Source organism: Ranitomeya imitator, chromosome 2 (genome assembly GCF_032444005.1).
Source record: "Ranitomeya imitator isolate aRanImi1 chromosome 2, aRanImi1.pri, whole genome shotgun sequence".
Classification (NCBI taxonomy): Eukaryota; Metazoa; Chordata; class Amphibia; order Anura; family Dendrobatidae; genus Ranitomeya; species Ranitomeya imitator.
The window spans coordinates 801,279,911-801,293,709 of record NC_091283.1 but is presented as its reverse complement, the minus strand read 5'-3'; the positions used below and the strand labels follow the sequence as shown (position 1 = coordinate 801,293,709).

The 13,799-nt window shown below is 45.9% G+C and overlaps 1 protein-coding gene across 1 annotated transcript in view; it reads left to right on the top strand.

Moving 5' to 3' along the window:
* LOC138666835 (uncharacterized) overlaps positions 1-13,799 on the top strand; it is a gene marked incomplete at its 5' end in the record, with an annotated part of 128,198 nt that overhangs the window by 55,488 nt on the left and 58,911 nt on the right. The window contains 4 exon segments of the mRNA XM_069755012.1: positions 8,069-8,392; positions 9,467-9,528; positions 10,050-10,353; positions 12,097-12,408. Of these exon segments, the coding sequence (XP_069611113.1) occupies positions 8,069-8,392; positions 9,467-9,528; positions 10,050-10,353; positions 12,097-12,408 (1,002 nt within the window).

Below are 13,799 nucleotides of genomic sequence, written 5' to 3'. Positions count from 1 at the left end.
CCCAAAAAAAATATTTTTATTTTCAATATTTTGTTGCAAATCCTTTGGAGGCAATCACTGCCTTAAGTCTGGAACCCATGGATATCACCAAACGCTGGGTTTCCTCCTTCTTAATGCTTTGCCAGGCCTTTACAGCCGCAGCCTTCAGGTCTTGCTTGTTTGTGGGTCTTTCCGTCTTAAGTCTGGATTTGAGCAAGTGAAATGCATGCTCAATTGGGTTTAGATCTGGAGACTGACTTGGCCATTGCAGAATGTTCCACTTTTTGGCACTCATGAACTCCTGGGTAGCTTTGGCTGTATGCTTGGGGTCATTGTCCATCTTTACTATGAAGCGCCGTCCAATCAACTTTGCAGCATTTGGCTGAATCTGGGCTGAAAGTATATCCCGGTACACTTCAGAATTCATCCGGCTACTCTTGTCTGCTCTTATGTCATCAATAAACACAAGTGACCCAGTGCCATTGAAAGCCATGCATGCCCATGCCATCACGTTGCCTCCACCATGTTTTACAGAGGATGTGGTGTGCCTTGGATCATGTGCCGTTCCCTTTCTTCTCCAAACTTTTTTCTTCCCATCATTCTGGTACAGGTTGATCTTTGTCTCATCTGTCCATAGAATACTTTTCCAGAACTGAGCTGGCTTCTTGAGGTGTTTTTCTGCAAATTTAACTCTGGCCTGTCTATTTTTGGTATTGATGAATAGTTTGCATCTAGATGTGAACCCTTTGTATTTACTGTCATGGAGTCTTCTCTTTACTGTTGACTTAGAGACAGATACACCTACTTCACTGAGAGTGTTCTGGACTTCAGTTGATGTTGTGAACGGGTTCTTCTTCACCAAATTAAATATGCGGCGATCATCCACCACTGTTGTCATACGTGGACGCCCAGGCCTTTTTGAGTTCCCAAGCTCACCAGTCAATTCCTTTTTTCTCAGAATGTACCCAACTGTTGATTTTGCTACTCCAAGCATGTCTGCTATCTCTCTGATGGATTTTTTCTTTTTTTTCAGCCTCAGGATGTTCTGCTTCACCTCAATTGAGAGTTCCTTTGACCGCATGTTGTCTGCTCACAGCAACAGCTTCCAAATGCAAAACCACACACCTGGAATACACCCCTGACCTTTTAACTACTTCATTGATTACAGGTTAACGAGGGAGACGCCTTCAGAGTTAATTGGAGCCCTTAGAGTCCATTGTCCAATTACTTTTGGTCCCTTGAAAAAGAGGACGCTATGCATTACAGAGCTATGATTCCTAAACCCTTTCTCCGATTTGGATGTGGAAACTATCATATTGCAGCTGGGAGTGTGCACTTTCAGCCCATATTATATATATAATTATATTTCTGAACATGTTTTTGTAAACAGCTAAAATAACAAAACTTGTGTCACTGTCCAAATATTTCTGGCCCTAACTGTAATAATTGTACACTAGCGCATGGCCATGCGGTCATGCGCAGTTTATATAGTTGCAGGACAGGAATGGCCACAGAAACTTTGCCCTTCCAAGACCTGCCAAGAGGACCAATGGAATGCGCTGCAGAGCCTGAGCACATGACCCTCGATCTCCAACGGGAGATCTTGCCCTGGGCATGCTCAGTGTGCGCAAACAAGGACTTAGTCCCAGAGAAGTCCGCTCGCCACTGACCAGCACTGACTTTAATGGCAGGAGCTGAAGAAGCAGCAGTAACTCTCTGTACAGAGTGAGACCGAGCAAGACGCTTGGACCGACGTCCCTGCTGAGCAGACTCCACTGCGGCTGAATAGGAATGGGAGACCGCAGCGGAGACAGCTCGAGATTCCCCCTGTGCAGAAGTGGGAACTCGAGACCTAACATTACCTCCCCTCCTAGGGCCCCCCCCTCCTTGGGCCTCGCTACGCTCTAAGGCAGCAATGAGCTGTGGGGCCCGAATGTTTTCAGCAGGCTCCCAAGACCTGTCCTCTGGACCATAACGCTTCCAATCCACCAGATAGAACTTTTTGCCGCGTACCACCTTGCACCCCAAAATAGCGTTCACCTCGTAATCGTCCGTAGACGAACCCGATGTCCCGGCAGATGACTCGGAAAACCGGGATATGTATACGGGTTTCAAAAGGGACACATGAAAGGTGTCGGTGATACCCAAGCGTGGAGGAAGATCCAGGCAGTAGACCACAGGATTAACCTGTTCGAGAACCTTGAAGGGACCCAAGTAGCGAGGAGCAAACTTAGTGGACTCAACTCGCAGCCTGATGTTATGGGCGGAGAGCCACACCAAGTCGCCAGGGGCAAAGGTCGGAGCGGGGCGCCGATGAACATCGGCAGAGGACCTCATTCTCTCCTTGGAGGCCCGAATGGCATCCTGCGTGCGATCCCAAATGTCCCGTGCCTCCACAGCCCAGTCTGCCACCCTGGGATCAGCGGAAGACACAGGCATGGGCACAGGAACACGCGGATGCTGGCCGTAATTTAAGAGGAATGGAGTCTGACCGGTGGAGTCGGCTACGGCATTGTTAAGTGCAAACTCTGCCCACGGTAGCAAGGATGCCCAGTCATCCTGCCTGGCAGAAACAAAATGTCGCAGATATGTGACCAAGGTCTGGTTGGCCCTTTCTACTAACCCATTCGTCTCGGGATGATATGCCAAAGAGAGATTTAACTCAATACTGAGTAGACGACAAATCTCCCTCCAGAATCGAGACGCAAACTGGGGACCCCGGTCACTAACAATTTTGTCTGGCATACCGTGTAAGCGAAAGATATGCTTGATAAACAAGACAGCCAACGCCCGTGCAGATGGTAGCCGTGGAAGAGGCACCAAATGCACCATTTTGGAAAAATGGTCGGTGATCACCCAGATAATGGTGCAGTTACGAGACTTGGGTAAGCCCACCACAAAGTCCATCCCGACCATCTCCCAGGGCCTGTCCGCCACGGGCAGAGGATAAAGCAAACCAGCTGGCCGTTGCCGAGGAGTCTTGTTCCTGGCGCAAGAGACACACGCCCGAACATACTCCGCGACATCACGAGCCATATGCGGCCACCAGTATGTCCTCGCCAGTAACTCAGATGTCCTTTTGGCACCAAAATGTCCACCCACTCTGGACGAGTGCGCCCAAGAGAGAACCTCCGGTCGCAAACTGGATGGAACAAAAGTCTTGCCCGGGGGCACAGACTCCAGCGAAACCGGGGCCACAGTTCTCAAGCTCTCGGAGGGGACAATAAGCCGAGGCTCCTCCTCCACAGATGACACAACGGAGCAAGAGAGAGCGTCGGCCCGAATGTTCTTCTCCCCAGAAAGGAAATGGAGGGTGAAATGAAACCGGGAGAAGAACAAGGACCATCTGGCCTGGCGAGAATTCAACCGCTGAGCTGTCTGCAGGTACACCAAATTTTTATGGTCTGTGAAGACCTGGAAGGGAAAACGTGCTCCCTCCAAGAGATGTCTCCACTCCGGGAAAGTCAACTTCATGGCTAGCAACTCCCTGTCCCCGATGGAATAATTCCTCTCTGCTGGTGCGAAGGTCTTGGAGAAAAAGGAGCAAGGATGCTTCCGACCTTGAGCATCCTTTTGGAAGAGGACTGCTCCAGCACCAACAGAAGAGGCATCCACCTCCATGATAAATGGCTTATCAACATCGGGGCGGTGTAGAATGGGAGCGCTAGCGAAGTGTGACTTTATAGAGATAAAGGCCTTGGAGACCTCCTCAGACCACAATTTTGGATTCGCCCCCTTCTTGGTGAGGGCAACCAAGGGAGCTACCAAAGTTGAGAAGTGCGGGATGAACTGGCGATAATAATTGATGAACCCCATAAAGCGCTGCACCGCTTTAAGAGAATGGGGTTCCTGCCAGTCCATCACAGCCTGTAGTTTGGCAGGATCCATAGCCAATTCCTGGGCTGAGATGATGTAGCCTAGGAAAGGTAAAGACTCCTGCTCAAACATACACTTCTCCAACTTGGCATAGAGGGAGTTTGCACGTAGGAGGTCGAAGACTTTGCAAACATCTCTCCGGTGGGAGTCAATATCTGGAGCGTAGATGAGAATATCATCCAGATAGACTACGACCGAGGTGGAAAGCATATCCCGGAAGATATCGTTCACAAAGTCTTGGAAAACGGCTGGGGCATTACAGAGCCCGAAGGGCATCACCAGATATTCATAGTGCCCATCCCTGGTGTTAAAAGCCGTCTTCCATTCGTCCCCCTCACGGATGCGAATCAAGTTGTAAGCACCCCGCAGATCTAATTTAGTAAATACCCTTGCTCTCCGAAGCCTATCGAATAGCTCAGATATCAAAGGCAAAGGGTACTTATTCTTAACGGTGATGGCGTTAAGACCCCTGTAGTCTATGCATGGACGCAATTCCCCACTCTTCTTCTGCACGAAGAAGAACCCTGCCCCATCAGGTGCCACTGACTTCCTGATGAACCCTCTTGCCAGATTTTCCTGGATGTACTGTGACATTGCCTCCGTCTCCGGGAGAGATAGCAGATAGACTCGACCCCGGGGAGGCTCAGCACCAGGCAAGAGGTCAATAGGACAGTCATAGGGGCGATGGGGCGGAAGGGTCTCCGCCGCCTTTTTGGAGAACATGTCTGCATAAGACCAATACTGCTTGGGGAGAGAGGATAGATCTGCGGGTACCTCTGTTGTAGCAACCTGAACGCACTCCCTCTGACACCTACCCCCACAAGATTCACCCCATCCCAGAATTCTGCCTGAGGACCACTCGATATGAGGAGAGTGGTACCGTAGCCAAGGTATTCCCAACAGGACCTCATCAATTCCCTCTGGAATGACGAGCAGAGAAATAATCTCCTGATGAGATGGCGACATGGACAGAGTAAAAGGGATGGTCTGGTGAGTTATCTGTGAGGGCAGAGTCGACCCATTCACCACTCGTACCGTTACCAGTTGAGCTAGCATAACCAGAGGTATTGCGTGGCGTTGGGCGAAGGCAGAAGACATAAAATTGCCCTCCGCCCCAGAATCCACGCAGAGCTCTACCGAGTGGGAGAATGAGCCTATAGTAATTGTCCCCTTAAAGGTTAATTTAGAGGCAAACGTCGCCGTGTCTAGTGTACCTCCACCTACGACCACTAGACGCTGACGTTTCCTCGACCGCTGAGGACATCTGGTGGCTAGATGTCCAGACTGCTGGCAAACATGACAGACCCTGAGTGCACAAGCGGTCCAGGACTTAGATCCCGCTTGTGACACTTCCCTGGCCTCATGTGACTCAGGAACCAGGACCGGAGATTCCAGAGGTTTGGCGAAAGTAGGAGCCAGCCGAAACCTCTGCCTACACTGGGCTCGCTCTAACCTCCGCTCGTTAAAACGGAGGTCAATTTGAGTGGAGACTGTTATTAACTCCTCCAGTGTAGCAGGAATCTCCCTAGTGGCCAGAGCGTCCTTTACGTGGTCAGCCAGCCCCCTCCAAAATATGGGGATAAAAGCTTTATCCGACCATTCCAGCTCAGATGCTAAAGTGCGGAATTGGACGGCAAAATGACTGACCAAGGACTCACCCTGAGTTAATGCCAGCAGTTGGAGCGCAGTGTCATGGGTGACTTGAGGTCCTAAAAAGACCTGTTTCAAAGTGCTCAAAAACAGCGGAGCACTCTGCACCACATGATCGCCACGCTCCCACAGCGGCGTAGCCCATTCCAACGCCCTGTCCGATAATAGAGACACAATAAATCCCACCTTAGCCCGCTCTGTGGGGAAACGTGCAGCCAGAAGCTCGAGATGAATAGAGCACTGACTCACAAATCCCCTACAAAATTTGCTATCACCAGAAAATTTTTCTGGCAGCAGGAGGCGAGAAAATGGACAAAGTTGCTGCAGCCACGCTGGCAGCCTGTACAGCAACTGCGGTGACATCCACAGCTGAGGTTGCGCTCTCGAGAGCCGCCAACCTACCCTCCAGCTGCTGGATATACCGCAAGGATTGCTGTTTGTCCGTCATCACTAGCCAGACCCTGGCGCTAGTGTAATGTTAGGACTGGCGGAACGCACCAGGAAAGATGATATAGATGCGTTCGCAGTCCGGGGTCCATCGTGCAGGCGAAACCCGCTGCTAGTAAATGACAGACTATATGGCGGTACTTTAAAGTATACACACGTGGGTTAAACCTCACCCAGCGTGAAGAAAGCGATCCTGTTAAGTCACAGGACCGCAGTACCGCACATAGAGCGCGAGCAAGTAGTCAGCGAACTTAACCCCAAAAGGAATTGAAGTCCGATTAGACCCTTGCTGGCACAACACCGCAACTGGGTGTGTAGAGAACCTTAACAGAAATATATGAGCACAAGAGTGCGTGCGATGCCGCACTGACGGACGCCACTAACCACCCAGGCTTGGGTATGGAAAGCACAAGACAAGCGCACGGCGCCGTACTGGCAGGCACAGCTACAGGACGCTGTGATGTGTGTAACATACAGATGGATAGTCGGGCGCTAGAGAGCTACCATAATCCGCGAGCAGTCAACAACTCTAGGGAGGGATACTTAGGAGCTTTCATCCATCGACATACATCCATCTACACACACACATAATAATTGTACACTAGCGCATGGCCGTGCGGTCATGCGCAGTTTATATAGTTGCAGGACAGGAAGTGGCCACAGAAACTTTGCCCTTCCAAGACCTGCCAAGAGGACCAATGGAATGCGCTGCAGAGCCTGAGCACATGACCCTCGATCTCCAACGGGAGATCTTGCCTTGGGCATGCTCAGTGTGCGCAAACAAGGACTTAGTCCCAGAGAAGTCCGCTCGCCGCTGACCAGCACTGACTTTAATGGCAGGTGCTGAAGAAGCAGCAGTAACTCTCTGTACAGAGTGAGACCAAGCAAGACGCTTGGACCGACGTCCCTGCTGAGCAGACTCCACTGCGGCTGAATAGGAATGGGAGACCGCAGCGGAGACGGCTCGAGATTCCCCCTGTGCAGAAGTGGGAACTCGAGACCTAACATTTTAGATTCTGAAATGTGATGACAAGCCTGCAAGACAGTATTAGCACAAATAATTTAGATAAAGAAATGTGACCTCCTTTCTGCACCACAAAATCTTAGCCCAAACAAGTTTGATTAGGAAATGTGACATCCTGCTGGCACCACAATATTAGCCCAAAAGATCATGATTGGGAAATGTGGCTTTCTGCCTGCACCACAATATTAGCCCAAACTATTTTCATTAGGAAATCTGGCCTCCTGCCTACACCACAATGTTAGTGCAAACGATTTTGAATAGGAAATGTAGCCTCCTTCCTGCACCAAAATATTAATCCAATTAATTGTGATTAGGAAATGTGGCGCCCTGCCTGCACCACACTATTAGCACAATCATTTTAGATGAAGGAAGGTTGATTTTACACAGGATCCAATATAGCTGAAGAAACTGACACTAAACTGCATTTCTAACTATCTGAAAACTTGCAGAAGCCACTGTAGCAGCCTCTCTGTACTGTTACACTGACAAAATCATGCCACCAAGACAACATATCCGCTTTTTTAAAAGGAGAGGGTCATGTGATTTGGGCAACCAATTACAGAAGCCCTTGCGTCTGGACATTGTGGAAGGTATTTGTGGTGTGATCGTCTGCCAGAATCTACACACATTAAGTTAACATAAAGAGAAAAAAATTATAAAAGAAAAACAGTCGCCGTTCCTATGACCTCTCCACACTAAATCCCCTCATTAAAGTCCCCCCCGCTCAACATACAGCACCACTATCGTAGCCAAAGTCCTAACAAAAGCACTAGAGGAAACACAATCATTTACTGAACTGTTCCCAAATTCTGCTGACTTTAAGGGAAAATGCTCTTAAATCCGTGCACAAATCCAAATGAGATATGTTCGTGCCAAATTTGAGAATGCTGAAAGTTTTCCGGATAAGTCCGCTCATCACTATTAAAAAAGAATTTTTTTAACATGTATTTAGGTTTTAAACACTACAAAGGGCTGAATAGGCAGGGTATTTAGTAACAATAATACAAATGCTTTATAGGGGACCTGTCAGGTTCCCTTTAAGATAATTTATAATACATTGTTTTTAGAAATGACCATTCTCCTTTTTTTTAGGTTCAGGTTCAGACTTGTCAATAAGACTGGTAAATGGCAATGGTCAATGTAACGGTCGTGTAGAAATCCTCTATAATGGAGCATGGGGAACTGTGTGTGATGATTATTGGGATATTAATGCTGCACAAGTTGTATGCCGTCAGTTAAATTGTGGCCAAGCTCTTGCATTTAATGGCAGTGCTGCATTTGGCCAAGGACAAGGAGTAATTGTATTGGATGATGTGCAATGCACCGGCAATGAACAACACGTATGGGACTGTCTACACCAACCATTTACAGTGCATAACTGTGGACATAATGAAGATGCTGGAGTCGTCTGCTCAGGTATATTTTCGAAATGATGAAATCTTATATAATCATCTGACATCATATGTTGTTTGCACAGATGTTCAAGTAATCCACATTTCATATTTTCTACTACTAAGGGAAACTCAAACAATAAATAGTTTTTAAAAGAAAATCTTAAAGGACTGGAGGTACTTTGGTTCCTTCCCCATTAAGTCCAAAATGTTAAGAGGTTTGATGTGGTAGTAGGATGCCTTTGTGAAGTCATTGACACAACAATAATAAGATGCTGATGGGTTTCTGTTACAGGGCTTTATTCCACATATTAATTATTAATGTAATGTTTGACTAATAATAACCAATATTTGGCTAATATTAGATTAGGAAATGTGTCCTTCTGGCTGCACCAGAATATTAGCACAAACTATTTAAATTAGGAAATGTGGCCTCCTGCGTACACCACAATAATAGAGCAGAAGATTTAGTGTGTCTGGAATAAACTGTTGTCAGAAAGGATTCAGATTAAAAAATATAGCCTGGTGTCTGGACCACACTATTAGCTAAAAGGATTTAGATTCTGAAATGTGATGACAAGCCTGCAAGACAGTATTAGCACAAATAATTTAGATAAAGAAATGTTACCTCCTTTCTGCACCACAAAATCTTAGCCCAAACAAGTTTGATTAGGAAATGTGACATCCTGCTGGCACCACAATATTAGCCCAAAACATCATGATTGGAAAATGTGGCTTTCTGCCTGCACCACAATATTAGCCCAAACTATTTTCATTACGAAATCCGGCCTCCTGCCTACACCACAATGTTAGTGCAAACGATTTTGAATAGGAAATGTAGCCTCCTTCCTGCACCAAAATATTAATCCAATTAATTGTGATTAGGAAATGTGGCGCCCTGCCTGCACCACACTATTAGCAAAATCATTTTAGATGAAGGAAGGTTGATTTTACACAGGATCATATATAGCTGAAGAAACTGACACTAAACTGCATTTCTAACTATCGGAAAACTTGCAGCAGCCACTGTAGCAGCCTCTCTATACTGTTACACTGACAAAATCATGCCACCAAAACAACATATCCGCTTTTTTATAAGGAGAGGGTCATGTGATTTTTGCAACCAATTACAGAAGCCCTTGTGTCTGGACATTGTGGAAGGTATTTGTGGTGTGATCGTATGCCACAATCTACACACTTTAAGTTAACATAAAGAGAAAAAATTAAAAAAGAAAAACAGTCCGCCGTTCCTCTGACCTCTCCACACTAAATCCCCTCATTAAAGTCCCCCCTCTCAACATACAGCACCACTATCCTAGCCAAAGTCCTAACAAAAGCATTAGTGGAAACCCAATCATTTACTGAACTGTTCCCGAATTCTGCTGACTTTAAGGTAAAATGCTCTTAAATCCGTACACAAATCCAAGTGAGCTATGTTCGTGCCAAATTTGAGATTGCTTTAAGTTTTCCGGATAAATCCGCTCATCACTATTTATAAATAATTTTTTTAACATGTATTTAGGTTTTAAACACTACAAAGGGCTGAATAGGCAGGGTATTTAGTAACAATAATACAAATGCTGTAAAGGGGACCTGTCAGGTTCCCTTTAAGATAATTTATATTACATTGTTTTTAGAAATGACCATTCTCCTTTTTTTTAGGTTCAGGTTCAGACTTGTCAATAAGACTGGTAAATGGCAATGGTCAATGTAACGGTCGTGTAGAAATCCTCTATAATGGAGCATGGGGAACTGTGTGTGATGATTATTGGGATATTAATGCTGCACAAGTTGTATGCCGTCAGTTAAATTGTGGCCAAGCTCTTGCATTTAATGGCAGTGCTGCATTTGGCCAAGGACAAGGAGTAATTGTATTGGATGATGTGCAATGCACCGGCAATGAACAGCACGTATGGGACTGTCTACACCAACCATTTACAGTGCATAACTGTGGACATAATGAAGATGCTGGAGTCGTCTGCTCAGGTATATTTTCGAAATGATGAAATCTTATACAATCATCTGATATCATATGTTGTTTGCATAGATGTTCAAGTAATTCACATTTCATATTTTCCACTACTAAGGGAAACTCAAACAATAAATAGTTTTTATAAGAAAATCTTAAAGGACTGGAGGTACTTTGGTTCCTTCCCCATTAAGTCCAAAATGTTAAGAGGTTTTATGTGGTAGTAGCATGCCTTTGTGAAGTCATTGACACAACAATAATAAGATGCTGATGGGTTTCTGTTACAGGGCTTTATTCCACATATTAATTATTAATGTAATGTTTGACTAACAATAACCAATATTTGGCTAATATTAGATTAGGAAATGTGTCCTCCTGCCTGCACCAGAATATTAGAACAAACTATTTAGATTAGAAAATGTGGCCTCCTATTAGCACAAACGATATAGATTAGGAAATGTGGTCTTCTGCCTGCACCAGAATATTCGCACAAACTATTTAGATTGGGAAATGTGGCCTCCTGCGTACACGACAAAAATAGAGCAGAAGATTTAGTGTGTCTGGAATAAACTGTTGTCAGAAAGGATTCAGATTAATAAATGTAGGCTGGTGTCTGGACCACACTATTAGCTAAAAGGATTTAGATTCTGAAATGTGATGACAAGCCTGCAAAACAGTATTAGCACAAATAATTTAGATAAAGAATTGTGACCTCCTTTCTGCTCCACAAAATCTTAGCCCAAACAAGTTTGATTAGGAAATGTGACATCCTGCTGGCACCACAATATTAGCCCAAAAGATCATGATTGGGAAATGTGGCTTTCTGCCTGCACCACAATATAAGCCCAAACTATTTTCATTAGGAAATCTGGCCTCCTGCCTACACCACAATGTTAGTGCAAACGATTTTGAATAGGAAATGTAGCCTCCTTCCTGCACCAAAATATTAATCCAATTAATTGTGATTAGGAAATGTGGCGCCCTGCCTGCACCACACTATTAGCAAAATCATTTTAGATGAAGGAAGGTTGATTTTACACAGGATCATATATAGCTGAAGAAACTGACACTAAACTGCATTTCTAACTATCTGAAAACTTGCAGCAGCCACTGTAGCAGCCTCTCTGTACTGTTACACTGACAAAATCATGCCACCAAAACAACATATCTGCTTTTTTATAAGGAGAGGGTCATGTGATTTTTGCAACCAATTACAGAAGCCCTTGTGTCTGGACATTGTGGAAGGTATTTGTGGTGTGATCGTCTGCCACAATCTACACACATTAAGTTAACATAAAGAGAAAAAATTAAAAAAGAAAAACAGTCCGCCGTTCCTCTGACCTCCCCACACTAAATCCCCTCATTAAAGACCCCCCCCCGCTCAACATACAGCACCACTATCCTAGCCAAAGTCATAACAAAAGCATTAGTGGAAACCCAATCATTTACTGAACTGTTCCCGAATTCTGCTGACTTTAAGGGAAAATGCTCTTAAATCCGTGCACAAATCCAAATGAGCTATGTTCGTGCCAAATTTGAGATTGTTGAAAGTTTTCCGGATAAGTCCGCTCATCACTATTAAAAAAGAATTTTTTAACATGTATTTAGGTTTTAAACACAACAAAGGGCTGAATAGGCAGGGTATTTAGTAACAATAATACAAATGCTGTAAAGGGGACCTGTCAGGTTCCCGTTAAGATAATTTATATTACATTGTTTTTAGAAATGACCATTCTCCTTTTTTTTAGGTTCAGGTTCAGACTTGTCAATAAGACTGGTAAATGGCAATGGTCAATGTAACGGTCGGGTAGAAATCCTCTATAATGGAGCATGGGGAACTGTGTGTGATGATTATTGGGATATTAATGCTGCACAAGTTGTATGCCGTCAGTTAAATTGTGGCCAAGCTCTTGCATTTAATGGCAGTGCTGCATTTGGCCAAGGACAAGGAGTAATTGTATTGGATGATGTGCAATGCACCGGCAATGAACAACACGTATGGGACTGTCTACACCAACCATTTACAGTGCATAACTGTGGACATAATGAAGATGCTGGAGTCGTCTGCTCAGGTATATTTTCGAAATGATGAAATCTAATACAATCATCTGATATCATATGTTGTTTGCATAGATGTTCAAGTTGTTAGGGCTAGCGGAACGCACTGAGTAGAAATAGATATTTATTATAAATGGTGCATTCACAGCCCGGGGTCCACCGTGCAAGGAGAACCTGCTGCTAGTGAATGGTGGCACTGTTTGGTGGTATAGACTAGCTCTGTTACCTCACAGAGCAGCCGCGAGAGGAAAGCACTGCGCCCTGTTAGCCTCACAGGAGCACAAGCTTACTGCCAAGCTGATAGCAGTCTGTGGTTATACAACATGCAATCTCCTCACCGGAGAAGCTGGTATTCTAGGGGCTTATTTCAGCCGGGTCCCTGAACACACTCATACAATCTCCTCACCGGAGGTGCCGGTATTCTAGGGGCTTATTTCAGCCGGGTCCCTGAACACACTTATGCATAACCACACTGGCGCAAAGCACATATGACTTGATACTAGCGCATGGCGGCCATGCGAGCCTTAAATAGTTGCAGCATGTTTAGAACCTTACAAAGAAGGACCAATGGAGTGCTGCAGCACCTGAGCATGTGACCCTGGATCTACACTGAGAGATCTCGCCCTGGGCATGTTCAGAGTGCAAAGCAGGATTTAGTCCTAGCAGCTACAAGGACCTTAGCTGCAGTATCTGATCATGTGACCCTCGATCTCCACTGAGAGATCTTACTCAGGGCATGCTCAGAATGTGAAAAGCAGGACTTAGCCCCAGAAGCGTCCGCTCGCTGCTGCTCAGCACTGACTTCAGTGGGAGAAGCAGGAAATGCAGCAGTATCTCTTAGCACAGAGTCAGACTGAGCGAGACGCTGGGATCGACGTCTCCGCTGAGCAGGCTCTACTGCAGCAGGAGAAGAATGGGAGACCGCAGCGGAGATGGCCCGAGATTCCCCCTGTGCAGAGGCAGGAACTCGACCCCTAACATTACCCCCCCCTCCCAGGGCCCCCCCCTCCTTGGGCCTCGCTACGTTCGAAGGCAGCAATGAGCTGCGGAGCCCGAATGTGCTCAGCAGGCTCCCAGGACCTATCCTCAGGGCCGTAACCCTTCCAGTCCACCAAATAAAATTTTTTGCCACGTACCACTTTGCACCCCAAAATAGCGTTTACCTCATAATCGTCCGTAGACGAACCCGATGTCTCAGCAGATGACTCGGAAAACCGGGACATATACACGGGTTTCAAGAGGGACACATGAAAGGTGTCGGTGATACCCAGGCGTGGCAGAAGGGCCAAACGATAGACCACAGGATTAACCTGTTCGAGGACCTTGAATGGACCCAAGTAGCGAGGAGCAAACTTAGTGGACTCAACTCGCAGCCTGATGTTACGGGCGGAGAGCCACACCAAGT